At 47.6% G+C, this 16320-nt stretch overlaps 1 protein-coding gene across 3 annotated transcripts; it reads left to right on the forward strand.

The window, feature by feature from the left end:
- Positions 1 to 1213: 1213 nt before the first annotated feature.
- hcfc1a (host cell factor C1a) lies at positions 1214 to 15430 on the forward strand. 3 transcript variants are annotated; one of them, XM_086117909.1, is made up of 28 exons: positions 1214 to 1346; positions 2440 to 2640; positions 3107 to 3255; positions 3659 to 3819; positions 3899 to 4107; positions 4233 to 4317; positions 4439 to 4545; positions 4643 to 4822; positions 4930 to 5172; positions 5288 to 5436; positions 5521 to 5703; positions 5798 to 6022; positions 6426 to 6530; positions 6614 to 6830; positions 7226 to 7362; positions 7452 to 7599; positions 7693 to 7913; positions 8080 to 8905; positions 9142 to 9284; positions 9405 to 9539; positions 10341 to 10557; positions 10642 to 10911; positions 11343 to 11449; positions 11553 to 11687; positions 11760 to 11945; positions 12467 to 12764; positions 12847 to 12910; positions 13001 to 15430. In XM_086117909.1, exons 2-28 carry the CDS (start codon positions 2445 to 2447, stop codon positions 13038 to 13040), a joined length of 5136 nt encoding a protein of 1711 aa, XP_085974035.1. In that variant the 5' UTR covers positions 1214 to 1346; positions 2440 to 2444; the 3' UTR covers positions 13041 to 15430. The 3 variants fall into 3 exon arrangements, with proteins under 3 accessions (XP_085974035.1, XP_085974033.1, XP_085974034.1); XM_086117907.1 differs by lacking the exon at positions 1214 to 1346 and adding an exon at positions 1448 to 1564; XM_086117908.1 differs by lacking the exon at positions 1214 to 1346 and adding an exon at positions 1448 to 1564 and having other exon boundaries at positions 9145 to 9284.
- Positions 15431 to 16320: the final 890 nt, after the last annotated feature.

Here is a 16320-nt window from a genome sequence, read left to right on the forward strand (position 1 = left end):
CACAAATGAAGGCAAAATAGACAAGCTGTAGCTACAAGCTCCAGACAAGATGAACTGAGGTTCCAAACCTAACTATGGAAAATTTGTCTCAAGTAACAAACGAGAATAAGTTAACGCTTTTGATCGGTTTGACAGCGAGACCTAGTCGTGATCCAGAAACAGATAGAAGCACTACCTGACTTTTGAAAGAATGCCCACTGAATGGACCGAACACTCTTCTCCCATGACACTGCTCAGTACAGTAGTGCAAGAGGTCAGAGGAGAAAGTCTGACATCTAACGGACAAATAGCACATTGCAAATATTGACCTCGTGAGAGAATCATTCAGCCTCGCTTCGTGGAGATTTGTGGTAGTTTATTGATAGTTGTGGTGCTGTTGATCAATAACATTGTCGTTATATACAGTTTGGCTCACCGGTATCTTTCAAGTTCGTTCGCCTGTTCTACTGTTCTACGATCTGTAATTGTTCTCTCAATTACAGATCGTGCTCTCTCCACGCATGCAGCACAGTATCGATTGTTCATAAAGCATAGATTTGTGAAATATGTGGATAATTTTACCATGCCGAATAAAGGCCCAAAGGGAAATTTTGCATTAGAGAGCAATAAAATATAAAGGAATGCGTCTCCAGCAACAATCAAGACATATCAACCTTTATATTTGTGCAGTCAAAATGTTTTATTCTTGAATCAAAACGTTTTCAGACACTTGAAGAAAAGAACGCGATAATGTACTCATGTTAATTGAACATCTTATACACGAATGGAAGGGGTGAGCATTACTACTAGTCGTGGGCGTGGTAACTTTTTAAGTACAGTACATGAGCGAAAATTGTATATCCATGCCGGAATACGAGTACAGTATTGTAAATTGACGCGCATGTGTAAATTTGTTTTGCGTAGTGTGAAAAACACCGCAACACTGGGGGGCGGGGGAATAAAATTAAAAAAAACGGATGTCGCCATCTTTAGTAAGGGACAATAAACCCCGGACTATTATTGATACGTGTTGTAATGAGTTCTGCGTTGAGAAGCATGAGCATACTATTTATTTGGAAATCTTATTAAATATTCTTTTCGCACGTCACCGTTCGCGGATTGATTGGTGTAAATAGAAACAATTTCTTAATTTGTGGCCAACATAGTCAGCAAATTGTTCTCCGTCGCCATGTTTGCTTTGGGTGACGCCAACTCTCTCCATTTTCCTCCGCCTCTGGTTGTCAAGAAGATGGCAGCTTCCAGGCAGGCATGAGAGGAAATATTTCTTCGCAAATCGAATGAATCTGGATTATTACCACAAGAGAAGACCACCCATCAGTGCTTTTACAAATACTACATCGAATTAGGTACGTAAATATTGCAATGAATTGCCCGTTTTGAGTTTAGACTGTTTTGTTGTGACAAACCGCCCGGCCATTTTTCTTGTGGGAGATGTACAACCAGGCCGATTGTGAAAAGATGGCTGCTTCCACTGACGGCATGAAACACAATAACACTCTGTTAATGCAGTTCGACTAGCCTTGGCTACAATTCAAGAGTTTCGTTGCAACTTTGCTTATGCAAGGTAATGTGTGCATATTAGAATGGTGCGAAAATACATTGCATTTAGTTGTAAAGAAATGCGACGTTTTGACAGATGCTAGCTGGTCGAGCTAAGCCTTTTGGTTTGAGCCGCTAGGCGCGATTGCAAGCGAAGTTTCACTAGCAAATGTGACAAGTTTGTGTTTTGCTAGGCAAAACATAAATATATGCGAATTAAAACATCTGACGATTGCGGTCCTCTGTGTTGCGCCAGCTAAAATTGATGTTCCGTTATTAGTAAATGTGTCGGAAGAGCTACAGCTAATGCTAAGTTTACTAGCTACAATATGGCGACTCCCAGAGAGGCATGAAAAAAAGCCGACTGCTAATCATGAGTTTTAACTGCGATTTATATCTGAGTTGCAGCGGGGCACGTCACTATGCGTGGTCGTCTGCCGTTTATTGCGGTTTACGGCATTTAATAACCTTTCTTAGTGAACGTTGTCGGTGGTTGTGTATTTTCCCCTTTCATTCGCTTCCGCCATTTTTCAGACTGGCAATATCGTTTGCGGGGGCTTGTTTGGTTACAAGATGGCGGCTTCCATGGGACGAATTCAATGGTTCGAAACACCTAAGGCCGAACGCGGATAATTTGTGTTATTTATTGACATGTACAGTGCTGTTGTCGGACATAGCTCACGAAATATTAATCTGTAGAAGTGACCCGATGCTCTCATCTGGCGTCAGTTGGTGGGAAGCGTTTACAACAAAGCTAACAGCAAAGCTAGACTCAGGCGCACTGAATAAGTTGGCTACTGTGAAAACTTTGGGTTATAGAAGTTAACGCGTTCTAAATTTTCTGCATCCAGTCGAGCCTTTAACACAGTCAAATTTCCGTGTTAACTTTGTTGTTGACAGAAATCATGTCTGTCCCTGGTTCCACGGTGACTGGGACCTCGGTGTCGGTTCTGCAACCGCGGTGGAAACGGGTCCTTGGTTGGTCGGGCCCCGTTCCCCGGCCCAGACATGGACACAGAGCCGTGGCGATCAAGGAGCTGATGGTTGTGTTTGGCGGTGGAAACGAGGGGATAGTGGATGAATTACATGTCTACAATACTGGTAAGGTCACATTTGCATTTAAAATCTTTACTACTGGAACGTGTGTTTGCAGAACATGAGCCGTACCTCTGAACGTTGTATCATAAATAAAGTCTACCTGTAGACACGATGAAAACTTTCGTCTAAGATTACGTACAGGCTGATGCAGGCCTGAACATATTAACATTTTTGTACATATCGCCCTCTGCTGGACAAAAAGCGGTATTGATTATTTAAAAAAGGCGGGCTAAAATAAAATGGATGCTTCTCGTTGGGAGTTCATGTGAAAACGAGAAGCAATTGTTGAACCTGTGTTGTCTGTATGCTCCTCGATTACATGGATACTTTTGATGAATTTGAAAAGTACTCAGTGAAAATGTTGATTTAAAAAAAAAAAAAGATCTGAATTGTCATCATCTTGCTGAGTGGAATGTCCTTGTTTATATTGTGGTATAATATTCTACTGTAATGTGGTATCTGTTCCTAGCAACAAACCAGTGGTTTATTCCTGCTGTCCGTGGTGACATTCCACCTGGCTGTGCTGCTTATGGTTTTGTCTGTGATGGCACAAGATTGCTGGTATTTGGAGGTATGGTGGAATATGGAAAGTACAGCAATGATCTCTATGAACTACAGGTACGTTTTCTCATCAGTGCCCAACATCCCCCCCAACATGCGTGTGTTTTTGTTTCGGTTTGATAAGTTCAAATACATAGTGACGTCTGTCTTTCTAACTCCCTGGTTGCATTCTAACTTTTATTTAGTTACTACATTGGTGTAATATTTTTCTAATTCTTGTTTTGAAGAAAGAAAACTGTGTTTTCCATGTCAATTTTAATTGATAGCCTTGCTAGCAGCTCTCTGTGCCGAATCGTCATTGTGCCTGCAGAAAGCCTCGATTGGTTTGATGAAAAGTTGTTTGTGATGAAAGTTATGTCCGAATCCTGTACCATTTCTCAAGTACATTTAGGAGAATGGAAACGGAGATGAAGTTCACCTGATGCCTCCAATATTATTTAGACTTTGGTGTCTGTTTTAGGCCAGCAGATGGGAATGGAAAAAGTTAAAAGCAAAAAATCCTAAAAATGGCCCCCCTCCATGTCCACGTCTTGGTCACAGTTTTTCCCTCGTGGGAAACAAATGTTACTTGTTTGGCGGACTTGCCAATGACAGTGAGGATCCAAAAAACAACATTCCCAGGTAACATCTTCCATGCTTTTGGCATCTTGGCTTTGTGTGCAAAATGACCCTAACAAATGTGGGCTTCATTTTATCTCAGATACCTGAATGATTTGTACATACTCGAGCTGCGTGCCGGGTCCAGCTTTGTCGCATGGGATATTCCAATCGCATATGGAGTCCTTCCTCCTCCCCGGGAGAGCCACACTGCGGTGGTTTACACAGAAAAGACGAGTAGAAAGTCACGCCTGATAATCTACGGGGGGATGAGTGGATGTCGTCTTGGAGATCTGTGGACTCTCGATATCGGTAGGTTCATAACTTTTTCATAAATTTTTTTAAATCCATGTCAAAGCGAGATCACATCCCTTCGAGGGGTAGTGATTGTTTTATGCTGGTAGTGTTATACTTGCTGACTTTGCCGTCAACTCCAGATACCTTAACATGGAACAAACCGTCAGTGAGCGGCACGGCACCACTTCCTAGGAGTCTACACTCTGCCACTACCATCACAAATAAGTGAGATGATTACTGCTCCTTCCTACCTCATATGCTTTGGTGTCTGTTGTTTCATTTTCCAGTTGCCAGCCAAACGTACCACGTTCTCTAATGTGTCATTGCGCTTGTGTTTACTCTACAGGATGTATGTTTTTGGCGGATGGGTTCCTTTGGTAATGGATGATGTCAAAGTGGCTACACATGAGAAAGAGTGGAAGTGCACAAACACACTGGCTTGCTTAAATCTCGGTGAGGCTGACTGCTTCTATATTTCATTGAAAAAAAAATCTAAAAATCAAAGTGGGTTGGATGCAAGATTGTTGATAGCCTTTGTTTTTCTCTTCAGACACCATGTGTTGGGAGACAGTGTTGATGGACACCCTTGAAGACAACATTCCCAGGGCCCGTGCCGGCCACTGTGCTGTGGCTATCAATTCCAGACTGTATGTTTGGAGCGGCCGTGATGGATACCGTAAAGCATGGAACAACCAAGTTTGTTGTAAAGACCTCTGGTACCTGGAAACCGGTATGTATATTTTAATTGTTCGTACAGATTTTATTTTCACAATCTTGCCATTATTTGAATAGTTTTTTTTTTCTTTCCCCCCTCCCGCTTGTTCTCCACACCACCAGAGCGGCCGCACGCCCCCGCTCGGGTGCAGTTGGTCCGTGCCAATACAAACTCGCTCGAAGTGAGCTGGGGTGCAGTTTCCACTGCAGACACATACTTGTTGCAGCTGCAGAAATACGACATCCCTGCAACGCCAGCTGCAGCCTCGCCGGCCATGAGTTCGATCCCCTCGCAACCCGTGAATTCTCCTAAGAGCCCCGTTCCAGCTGCTGCGGCACCCTCCCCACAGACTCTGCCACAAGCTGGTATGACTGATGCTGCCTCCTTTTTTGGGGCAGGGGGCGGCTCCAATTACCGGTAGTGTTTAGTACGAAAAGGCTGACCACATCCTTTATATATTTATTTATTTATTTTTTACAGCTGTATTGAAGGTTGCTGCTCAGCAATCTGCTACAGGTGCATCTGTTGTCACAGTCCGCCCAAGCCAACCTGGGAAATCTCCTGTCACTGTGACCTCACTTCCTCCTGGTGTCAGAATGGTTGTGCCTGCCCAGGTCACCCAAGGCTCAGTAAGACCAGCTATGCAGCTCAGATGAGTTTCTGGCAGTCATATGGTCAAATGAGCAATTATTTCCAACGTTCTCTGATTTCAGGCAATTGGAAGTAGCCCTCAGATGAGTGGCATGGCAGCATTGGCTGCTGCAGCTGCAGCGACACAGAAGATTCCGCCAGCCTCTGCTGGAACGGTGCTCAATGTTCCCGCAGGTGCCACGATTCTCAAAACGGTCGCTGTTTCCCCTGGCACAACCACAGTGAAAGTGGCTTCGCCAGTCATGGTATGTCCCGAAAGAGAGAAAGACTGGTGGGGTACAATCTCAAAGTACGTCTAGCAGTCTTGAGCAAGGTGTTTAAATAACTTTGTGAATATAGGTCAGCAACCCTGCCACACGCATGCTGAAGACTGCTGCAGCTCAGGTGGGCACAGCGGGTACATCCTCCCCCACCACTACCACCAGGCCCATCATCACTGTGCACAAGTCTGGTGCGGTCACTGTGGCTCAGCAGGCCCAGGTGGTAACCACTGTGATGGGAGGAGTTACCAAGACCATTGCCTTGGTCAAGAGTCCCCTCACCATGGGCAGTGGTGGCACTCTGGTGAGAAAAATGCATTACTTACAACTGGCAATGGGTATAGCTAAGAATGTTTCAATAGGTGAATAATGTTTGTACCTACAAACATGACAAGATACTTGCTTTACCAATTTTTCTTTGAAGGAAGCTGCTTCACAAATGCCCATCTCTGGACAAAATATGTCTGGAACAGTGTTTTGTATGCTTGCAGAAGACCACGTGCTTCTTTTTGAATGTTGTTTTATGAATGCTGCTGTGTGGTACATTTTACACACGAAAATGGTATGTTTGGCCTCATCGTGTCAAAATGATATCCCGTGAGCACTGGGGTTAGCAAGAAATGTTTAGCCTACTGCCACATTATTAATCGTCAGGACAATCAGGCAGTTAAGATGGAATGATTTCAGTCCCGCTCCTATGCTGGCAGATCTCCAACCTTGGCAAGATGATGTCTGTGGTTCAAACCAAACCAGTGCAGACATCAGCTGTCACTGGCCAGGCTTCCACGAACCCTCTCACCCAAATAATTCAGGTAGAATATCTGTAGTGTAAAAAAAACACAAGAATGTCTCTCCAGAGAGTTTGCATCTTTTTTTTTTTCCTGCCGCTTCCTAGACAAAGGGTCCCCTGCCAGCCGGCACCATTCTCAAGCTGGTGACCTCTGCTGATGGAAAGCCTGCAACGATCATCACCACCTCCCAGGCCGGAGGCGTCGGAAACAAGCCCACAATTCTTAATATCAGTGGTGTCTCTTCAAATGCCGCTAAACAGGGCCCGACTATTATCAAAACCATCCCGATGTCGGCCATTATGACCCAGCCTGGAGCAACAGGTCTGAACTCCTTGACTTATTTGCAGTCAATTTTGCCAGCACTCAAACATTGATAATTAAGAGTAGAACACTAAAGTTGGTTATTCTCATCTCATCTGAAAACACCCAACCAAATAAGTTTCTGTGTGGGTACTATGCCTATTTTTTTTTTTAACCTCCTACCCTCTGATCCACTTCAGCACTTCATTGCATGCTACGGTGACAGTCAGGAATGTTTCTTTCTTTCTTTTTTTTTTGAATCTCCCAAAATTCTTTGTCCGGTTGATTGTAAATGTATGTTGACTGATAACATTTAGCAAAGTCTTGCAAAAATATCCACAGCTGAGAAACTTGCAAGAACTACAACCAGCGTAAGTCTTAGAATTTGATGTAATGCATGGCTGTTGGACCTGTAGGTGTAACGAGCACTACTGGAATGAAAACGCCAATTACAATCCTTACAACTAAGGTGATGACCACTGGAACACCTGGCAAAATTATTACCGCAGTGCCCAAGCTCGGAACGGCAGCTGGCCAACAAGGATTAACACAGGTACATGCACCCGTGTGCTAAAACGTTAGCTGGTATCTTGTTTTGCCGTGTATGTACAATATGACTCAGGGCGACTCTTGTGTCCGTAGGTTGTTTTGAAGGGTGCTCCTGGGCAGCCTGGGACTATTTTGCGCACTGTACCCATGAGCACAGTTGGCGGTGTTCGACTGGTGACGCCGGTGACGGTATCTGCTGTCAAGCCCACAGTCACAACCCTGGTTGTCAAGGGAACAACTGGTATGAAAAGAACCAAAGTTGTTTGTAATTTTGGCGGGATGTAGCCTCGACATCGCAATCGCATTGTATTCTTTTGTTCTCACCTTTTTTTAGGTGTCACCTCTCTCGGCACAGTGACGGGCACCGTCTCCACAAGCCTGGCAGGTGGCACAGTGGACACTGCAAACGCATCTCTGGTGACTCCCATCACCACATTGGGCACCATTGCTACCCTATCCAGTCAGATCATCAGTTCGCCTGCGATCACTGTGTCTGCCGCCCAGACCACTCTAACGTCTGCGACCGCGCTACCCTCTTCCACGATCACAGTGCAGGTGAAACGCCGCTTCTTGTTTTTACTTATGACAGTGGGACATCAGAACCGTTGTTGGACAATCTACTCTGGCTACCGTTGGCTCGATACAGAAGTAGAACGCGAACTGCCATTGAAAAAGGGAGTTTCTTGTTTTTGTTTTTAATCCTTTGCTTCGGTCATCCCAGAACCAGCCCACCCAGGTCACTCTGATCACAACTCCCAGTGGTGTCGAAGCCCAGCCAGTGCAGGATCTACCAGTGTCGATCCTGGCTTCACCCACCTCTGAGCAGCCCAGCTCCTCTGAGGCCGGCGCTGCTGGCGATGGGTCCGGCACCGTAACATTGGTCTGCTCTAACCCGCCGTGTGAGACGCATGACACGGGAACGACTAACACAGCCACCACATCGTCTGCCGCCATGGGAGCCGGTCAAGTTTGCTCCAATCCACCCTGTGAAACGCACGAAACGGGAACCACCACCACAGCCACCACCTCCTCTGCGACAATTGGAGCGGGACCGGTCTGCTCGAACCCTCCTTGCGAGACCCACGAAACGGGAACCACCAACACAGCTACGACGGCGTCATCAAGCATGCCTGCTCTCCTTGTGTGCTCCAACCCGCCGCGTGAGACCCATGAAACGGGGACGACCAACACGGCGACCACAGCATCAGCTAGCATGGGAGGAATCCAGCGGGTGTGCTCCAATCCTCCCTGTGAGACTCACGTGACCGGTACCACCAACACATCCACCCAAGCGTCCTCCAACATGAGCGAAGGCCAGCCTGGCGCCATGCAGAGTGTTTGCTCCAACCCGCCATGTGAAACCCACGAGACGGGGACAACAAACACGCCATCGACAGCCACCTCCAGCATGGGAGGAGACCAGACCAGCTCGGCAACTGGCGCCGTTCAAAGAGTTTGCTCGAACCCACCTTGCGAAACACATGAGACCGGGACCACCAACACAGCCACCACTGCCACCAGCAGTCTTGAGGCAGGAGAAGGCACAGGTATACCAGCGGCTTTTTCACCACACGTCAAGTACAACTTAATTGTCAAATGCGCTGTATGTGCACGGATGAAAATTCCTCCCTCTTAAACGGACAACATAATGTACAACAACACGTGATTCAAGGTGCATTGAGTTTGTTTTTCGGCTGTCAATTGGAGATGTGAAAATACTTCACAGGCTTCGCTTTTGGTTTGACTGCAAATGTAACTATCGGAGTCTTTGACCATCTATCAGCAGCCCAGCAGGCAGATGATGTAACCGAAGGCACCGGCAGCACTGAAGAAGCCTCCTCCGCTGCAGCACCTGTCACCAGCACCCAGGGCAGGGCCATCACTACCGTCACTCAATCCACTCCTGCGCCCGGGCCATCCGTACCTGTAAGAACAGCTGTGTGTTTGTGGCAGATGTTGAGACCCTCTCCTCTCAATCTCTGCCTGACTGGTGTTAACATGTAAAGGCGAGACATCTTTTTTGTGTGCGTTTCCTTTTCCATCCAGTCAATCTCATCAATCACAGAAGGGGTGAGCACTGAGGCCAGCTCCACAGAAGAACCCATGCAGACTGAAGCGACTGCTTCAGCAGAAGCTGCACCTGCAGAGGAGGCAGCCACCCCTATGGACACTCAGACAGAAGTAAGTCGATGGTGTCACTACTCTTGTGCCGAAGCTCAATCGGAGATGCCATTATTATTTTTTTGGTGCGTGTTCCTAAGTGAGCACAGCCACCTGATGTATGAGTGAAAAGTTGCCATGTAGGGACCATCTAGAAAGTGTTTATCTGCACAGTTTTCCCAATGAGACGCGGCAGGCTTTCCTTCAGGTACGTGTCATTCCCACTGGTTGGTCACTCAAACTCAAACGTTAAACAGAAGAGAGATAAGCATTCCATACTTCAACACCAACTTGTTCAACCACACCGTCTAATTTAATTTGTGGAAAGCAATTACGGTGCATCTGTTCCCGTAGAACCGTCAGTGCCACCTGGAATGTTGTGGTACTACGCTGAAAGCGCACAAGTCTTGGTTCGCATTTGTGGAAGCAATGAAAACGCATCCGGGGCGCGGGGGGGGGGGAGAATCACATGGAGCCAGGTCAGGTGATTGGGGAGGCTGCAAGGCAGTGTTCTTCATAAACCGCAACGGTCGGATGCCCCGGCCGGGCGTTGTGAGCAGGCATGTTGTCATGGTGAAGAAGGCAAAAGTTGTCCAGCCACAACTGTCAACCCTGCTCACGCGCTGATCAATGCAAACGCTGCTGCATCTTTTTGTCGACATGCCGGTTGACCTTGGAACCCACATTCAAGGGGAAAACCTGGACTTCGGAGTACTTTTCGGACACTTGCATATCCTATTTATACTATGTCAGGCAAACTCAAAATGGAGTTTGGCTGTTTTTGTTTTTTACAATTGATGGTCGCCGTCATGTTTTTGTCAGGGAGACACAGCGGCAGTAGCCACAGCCGCGGCCTTGAACCTGCCATCCGAGCTTATGTCCGAGGGCCAGGGGGCCACACTGATGGTGACGGGGCTATCGGACGAGGAGCTAGCCGTCACGGCGGCCGCAGAGGCCGCCGCTCAGGCAGCGGCTACCGAGGAAGCTCAAGCCCTGGCCATACAAGCCGTCCTCCAGGCTGCCCAGCAAGCCGTAATAAGTGAGTTTTGTTTAACCTGACCCCACCCCCAAAAGGCCGCAAATGTTGCGTCGAAAGGTACGGACACAAATTGTTTTTGTGCAGATGAAGCCGATGCGGCCGGAGAGGCCCAGCAAACCACCAGCATCCCCATCATGCTGACACAGCAGGAGCTTGCAGCGCTGGTCCAGCAGCAGCTTCAGGAGGCCCAGGCCGCTGCCCAGCAGGCCGCCGTAGACGCAAACGTGCCCACCGAGGGCCTCGCCCCTGCTGACAGCCTCAACGACCCTTCAGTGGAGAGCAATGGACACAGCGAGATGGCTGCTGCTGTAACAAGTGCAGTGGCCGCCCTACTGCCACGTACCACCGCTGAGAGTAAGGCCCGCCACGCACCGGGCCGTGCGCCCCAACTGGACAATTGTGTACAACACACACACACACACAAAAACACGGCCTCGAGGGTTCTTATCAAGAAACTTTTCGAGATGTATGGCCTGCCTGTATGTGTGCGTGCGTGCGTGCGTGTAATATATATATATATATATATATATACACACATACACAGTATATTTTTTTATTATCACCCATTTTCCTCTCTTTGAAAGCAAGGACACACGCGAGAATAACAGAGGGGGGGCATTGGCCTCATCGGCACATGATTGACTACACTTAGGCATTTTGGCGATACTCGGCTCGGTTCAGTTTTATTAATTCGCGTGCTCGGCTTAAGGAGTAGCACTTTTTTGTTGTTGTTGTTGTTAACTCTCTGCTCGATTCGTGTTTCCTGTCTTGCTACTTATCCGCAGCACTCGCTCCTTCGAGTACCTTTGCACCGGCTGTGTCGGTGGCCAGTCCAGCCAAGCTGCAAGCAGCAGCTGCACTTGCAGAAGTAGCCAATGGCATTGAGGGAGAGGTGAGTCCGGGGGGCTCAAGCGTCTCTCTGACTTTTCTTGCGGACAAAGGGCTGCGTAGGAGTCTGCCTTGTCTGAATGCGGTCTCGTTCTGTTTGTGTTCAGAAGCAAGCCCCTCAGCCAACCCCCGTGAAGCCCGCTGTAAAGAAAGAGAACCAATGGTTTGATGTTGGAATTGTCAAAGTGACAAATATGGTCGTCACTCACTTCTATGTGCCAGCAGATGATTCTCAAGGAGATGTAAGTGTCTTCTTGATACGCTTTGATGCCTTGTGATGCACTTTTCATATTTCTTCCTCTTCTACCCATTAGGACGATTCTGGAGTCATTCCGGACTACGGCCAGATGAAGAAAATGGAGCTTCAGCCCGGGACGGCGTACAAGTTCCGTGTCGCTGGCATCAATGCTTGTGGCCGTGGCGCCTTCTCGGAGATATCCGCGTTTAAGACTTGCCTGCCCGGATTCCCCGGCGCGCCGTGTGCCATCAAAATCAGCAAGGTAAACGTCTGAGTCTGTTGAATTTGGGCCCAGTTGTAACTTGGGTTGCACAATTCCTGGAATTTTTCAAGTTGCAACTTTATATTGGAGTTTATGGGAATAAATGGGATTCGGAGATGTCAAATCTTCCGGTTAGGCCGTATTTTCTTGCCCTGTGTTCTTCCATTACGAGGAAATAAAGAATGTTCCCGAGCGGACGATATGACATGCGCGGTAGATTAATGTCAGAGTTTGCCAGTGAGCCAGCAAGCATGTGGCTCACTGGCACTGTTAGCAATTTAACACTCAAAACTGGGGAGGGAGATCTCTCAATATTTTCTCTCTTGAAACTGTTCCAAAAAAAAAGAACCCGCAATATATACAGTATGAAGAAAATGTTCACATTGTTCCTGGTCTTACTGCTACCGTATTTTCCGTCACGTTTGGGCTGAGACGCAAATGTTGCTGCCAAAATGCCGCATGGAGGGTCGGCATGTCCGAGGATGAAACTCTGAATTTGTGTGTGCGTGTGTGTGACACAGAGCCCCGATGGCGCTCACCTGACCTGGGAGCCTCCCTCTGTGACGTCAGGCAAGATCATCGAGTATTCGGTGTACCTGGCCATCCAGAGCAACCAGACGGCCGAAGCCAAGGCCTCCACTCCGGCCCAGTTAGCGTTTATGCGCGTGTACTGTGGGCCCAACCCCTCTTGCCTGGTGCAGTCTTCCAGTCTCTCCAACGCCCACATCGACTACACCACCAAGCCGGCCATCATCTTCCGCATCGCTGCCCGAAACGAGAAGGGCTACGGTCCCGCCACTCAAGTCCGATGGCTGCAGGGTGAGCGCCACGATTCGCAAACGAAAGCTTCCGCGCGAGACCGCCAGATGATGTTTCTAAACGGCCGTCGTACGCTTTGTAGAATCTGGCAAAGACGGCGCCTCTGCAAAACCGGCAGCCAAAAGACCCGGCGCCTCTCCTGATACGTAAGTGTTTGCTGTTGACCTTTTGGCGGCGCAAGCAAGACTTGACATTGAAGCGTGTCGTACCTGTTCTGCTTGTCCGTGCCCTTCCAGTAAGACGACCGGTCCAAAGAAAGCGAGAACGGACCAGTGAGGTTGGCCAGAGATCCTCCCCGCCTCCCCTCTTTGTCCTTTTCCTACTTGCTGTCCTTTTTATCAGGAAGACCTCTTCATCCTCAATGTCAGCCTAATCGCATCCTCGAGTCTCAGAGCAGACGCCAGTGGAGGCAGAACACCCGAATGAAGCAGAGATGAAAGTCGATCTGAGATGTTTTCTGTAGATAAAACCCTCTTTCGTCCATGTTCCGTTGGCCGTGGTGTTTGTAGAGCGACATCAACTTAGAAGCACATTATCTTTTTCAGTCGAATCCCCTTACCGCCATTTTAACTTTTGCTTCTTTTTTTTTTTTTTTTTGAGGGGGGGGGGTGTTTCAGTAGTTTAGCAGCATAGAGAAGCATTTGCATCGTCCCAAACTGGGAGCCAGACTGAGTGCTGAGTTACTTTTTTTTTCTTCTTCTTCTTCCGGGGTTGAATCCTGAGGGGATGTAGAGAGAGACTACATAAAAATGTACAGTGATGGAACAAGGTCGTGGAGGCATTAGATTCAATGACAGGAGAAATCGGTATGGAATCAAATAAAGCACTTGTCCTTGATGAGAGGACATTATTTTTTTCCTTTCTTGTTTGCTCTAAATTGTTTCATCCAGACGCGAGTCCGTATACTTGTGATGCTACGGGACTCCTGGTAACGCCATCGCTGCGCTTTTCACCCCAAGATGAGGACTGGTGGCATCCGGATATGGTCAAAAAAAAAAAGACAATTTGTAGCGAATTGACCTTGAACTTTGCTTCGACTGAGACTTTCAAAACACACACACACACACAATTGCAAAATCTTCCCCAAAAATTAGCAAGCAGTGGTGCAGATCATTTTGTGTAGTTTATTTTTGTATTTGTTTTTAAAGCCCCCCCCCCCCCTTCCTGTGTGTATGTTGTGTGCATAAAACCTTTTTTTTTTTAATCGATTGTTCATCCTTTCCTCTGATAGTTTGTTTGTGGGCAGATGGGTGGCCATGTTGAAGTTGCCACTGTATTTTTAAAAGTTGTCATTCAGTTGGTCGCATGTTGATAACAGATGAGAAGGAAAGCGCGAGACTATTGTACGTATTTGTTCCAAGTAGAACTGCAGAGGTTATAGGACTGAAGGGAACTTTAAAGTGGACCCGGGGAGAGATTTTACTTTTGTTTACTACAACCTTCCCAATGCTTGTGTTTTGCTTCGTTTGCCAAACATGGAGTTTCACGCGATTCACACCCAACCCCTGAACATCCCACTCAGTTGTCCTTTGCTTGTTTTGCTCATGAATGTGGTATCTCACCGCTTCATTATTTTTTTTTTTTTAGATTGTCAAATTATATTAGTAGGTATATTCCCCAATCCTAATGATGTATGTGAATCCATTTAATAAATTTTAATTTTGTTTTTCCCTTCCACGACTCTGTATTTCAAACGGCAGACGGCGTGCCGGCCGGTCCGCTGCGAGGTGCAAACCTGTGTGACTTTGAACGAGGTTGTCTTGAGCAGGCCAGCCAACAGCCAACGGAGGCGAATTCACTTGTAAATTAGTTCCTTCGTAGAGCGAGAATAAAAGAAAACGAAGAAATCACGTTGGCCTTTTATATTATTACCTGTGACAAACTTTTTACATATTGGTCATCTCGTCATTGCCTTTTGTGTATTTACTATGAAAGACAAAAAAAAAAAAAATCCAACAAACATCTATATACAAAGATACCTATAGGCTCCCTGATTGTTTTCGATTTGCTTGTTGTCCAGTCGAGTCTCCGCGTGAGACTCGGAATGCCATGAGCATACAATGCAACGTCAACTTGTACCGGGACGTGTCGTCCCACCGCACGTGAGTTTGTTTGCGCGAGGCCACGCCATCTCTGTTGTGATGATACTGGCCACGTCACCGTTTGGCATCTATGCTACCGTTTGTAGGTTCGCTCGGTTTCTTTCTCTGGCTGAACTTTCTCTTCATATGCATCATTTTATTTTTTGTGCGTATCGGTGTGTCCGTTGAGCAAAACTAGACATGCATGCAAAAGCAGTGTATTTTTGGTAGTGATGCCTTAAGTTAGATCATACGCTGAAGGTTCTACAAGGAACAAAAAAAAAAAAAAAGGTTTGTTTCTCTCTTCACGTGGTATACAAGTGTGTCCTTTGGTTCCTCAGTACCTTTGCGGGGTCACTCTTATTTGCACCCTCGTTAGATAGGTCACCATCAGCAGTGTCGAAATGTGTGTGAACCTTTCCCTCCACGAGTGGTGCTCAGCACCGGCAGTCGTTGCGAGTTTCTCACTCGGCCGGTCGCAAGTTGCCTGGAAATGTCCTGTATTTTCAAATGTGTGTGGGTTTTTTTGTACCGTAGGGAGTAATGTATCTTTTATCATCCAAAAAAATAAACATGGTAAACGCACGCGCTTGGTTTCTGTTTTCGACCGCGCCTGTCGGCAGATGCAACCGCACCAATTTATTTCTTTGTTGGTTTTTACAGGGGCGGCCCGATGAGCGAGTGGTTAGCGCGTCGACCTCACAGTGCAGAGGTCGTGAGTTCGATCCCGGCTCTGGCCTTCTTGTGTGGATTGCATGTTCCACACCCCCCCGCCACCCCCGTGCCTGTATGGGTTTTCTCCGGGTACTCCGGTTTCCTCCCACATTCCAAAAACTTGCACGGCAGGCTGACTGAACACTCCAAATTGTCCCAAGGTGTGAGTGTGAGCGCAGATGGTTGTTGGTCTCTGTGTGCCCTGCGACGGTCTGGCAAGCGGTTCAGTGTGTCCGCCGCCTACGACCGAAGACGGCTGGGGTAGGCTCCGGCACACCCGCGACCCTCAAGCGGTTTGGAAAATGGACGGATGGATGGTTTTTACAGCTGTTTGAGTGTTGGATGCAAAGCGGAAAGGGGATTGATGTTGTGGAAGGCAACAGGCGTTACACTGTATAAATGGTTGGCTGTGGGAAAACGGCCTTCCTTTCCTTTTGAAACGACAAGTGGCCACTGTCAAGACCCCAAGAGCCACGAGTGGCATCAGTAAAAGGCGAGTTTGTGTGTGTGGGTGTGTGCGTTCACGGTCCCAGGAGGCCATGTGGGGCAGAGATAAGAGCACGGTCTACACACGCACCAGTTGATTTCCTGGGAATTGTTTGTCAGTCCTCTGAATTGAGTTGTGACACACCACAGCAAACGAGTGCCGTCCCACTCGATGGTGTCCAAACGAGACGATGCCGGCGTCAGCCGAGACCTCGTCCGCCTTGTCCGCGTCTGACCGAACGAGCGTCGCCCGTGCGTCCGCATGCACAGCACGC

The sequence above is a fragment of the Hippocampus guttulatus genome, chromosome 8 (assembly GCF_054856545.1).
Source record: "Hippocampus guttulatus isolate MCC_2025c chromosome 8, RoL_Hgut_1.0, whole genome shotgun sequence".
NCBI lineage: Eukaryota > Metazoa > Chordata > Actinopteri > Syngnathiformes > Syngnathidae > Hippocampus > Hippocampus guttulatus.

Bases quoted from the DNA above. Each gene is read 5' to 3' on its own strand.
- hcfc1a (XM_086117907.1), top strand. The intron at 3,256-3,658 runs GTACGTTTTCTC...TGTCTGTTTTAG, and splicing joins ATGATCTCTATGAACTACAG to GCCAGCAGATGGGAATGGAA. The intron at 5,173-5,287 runs GTATGACTGATG...TATTTTTTACAG, and splicing joins ACAGACTCTGCCACAAGCTG to CTGTATTGAAGGTTGCTGCT.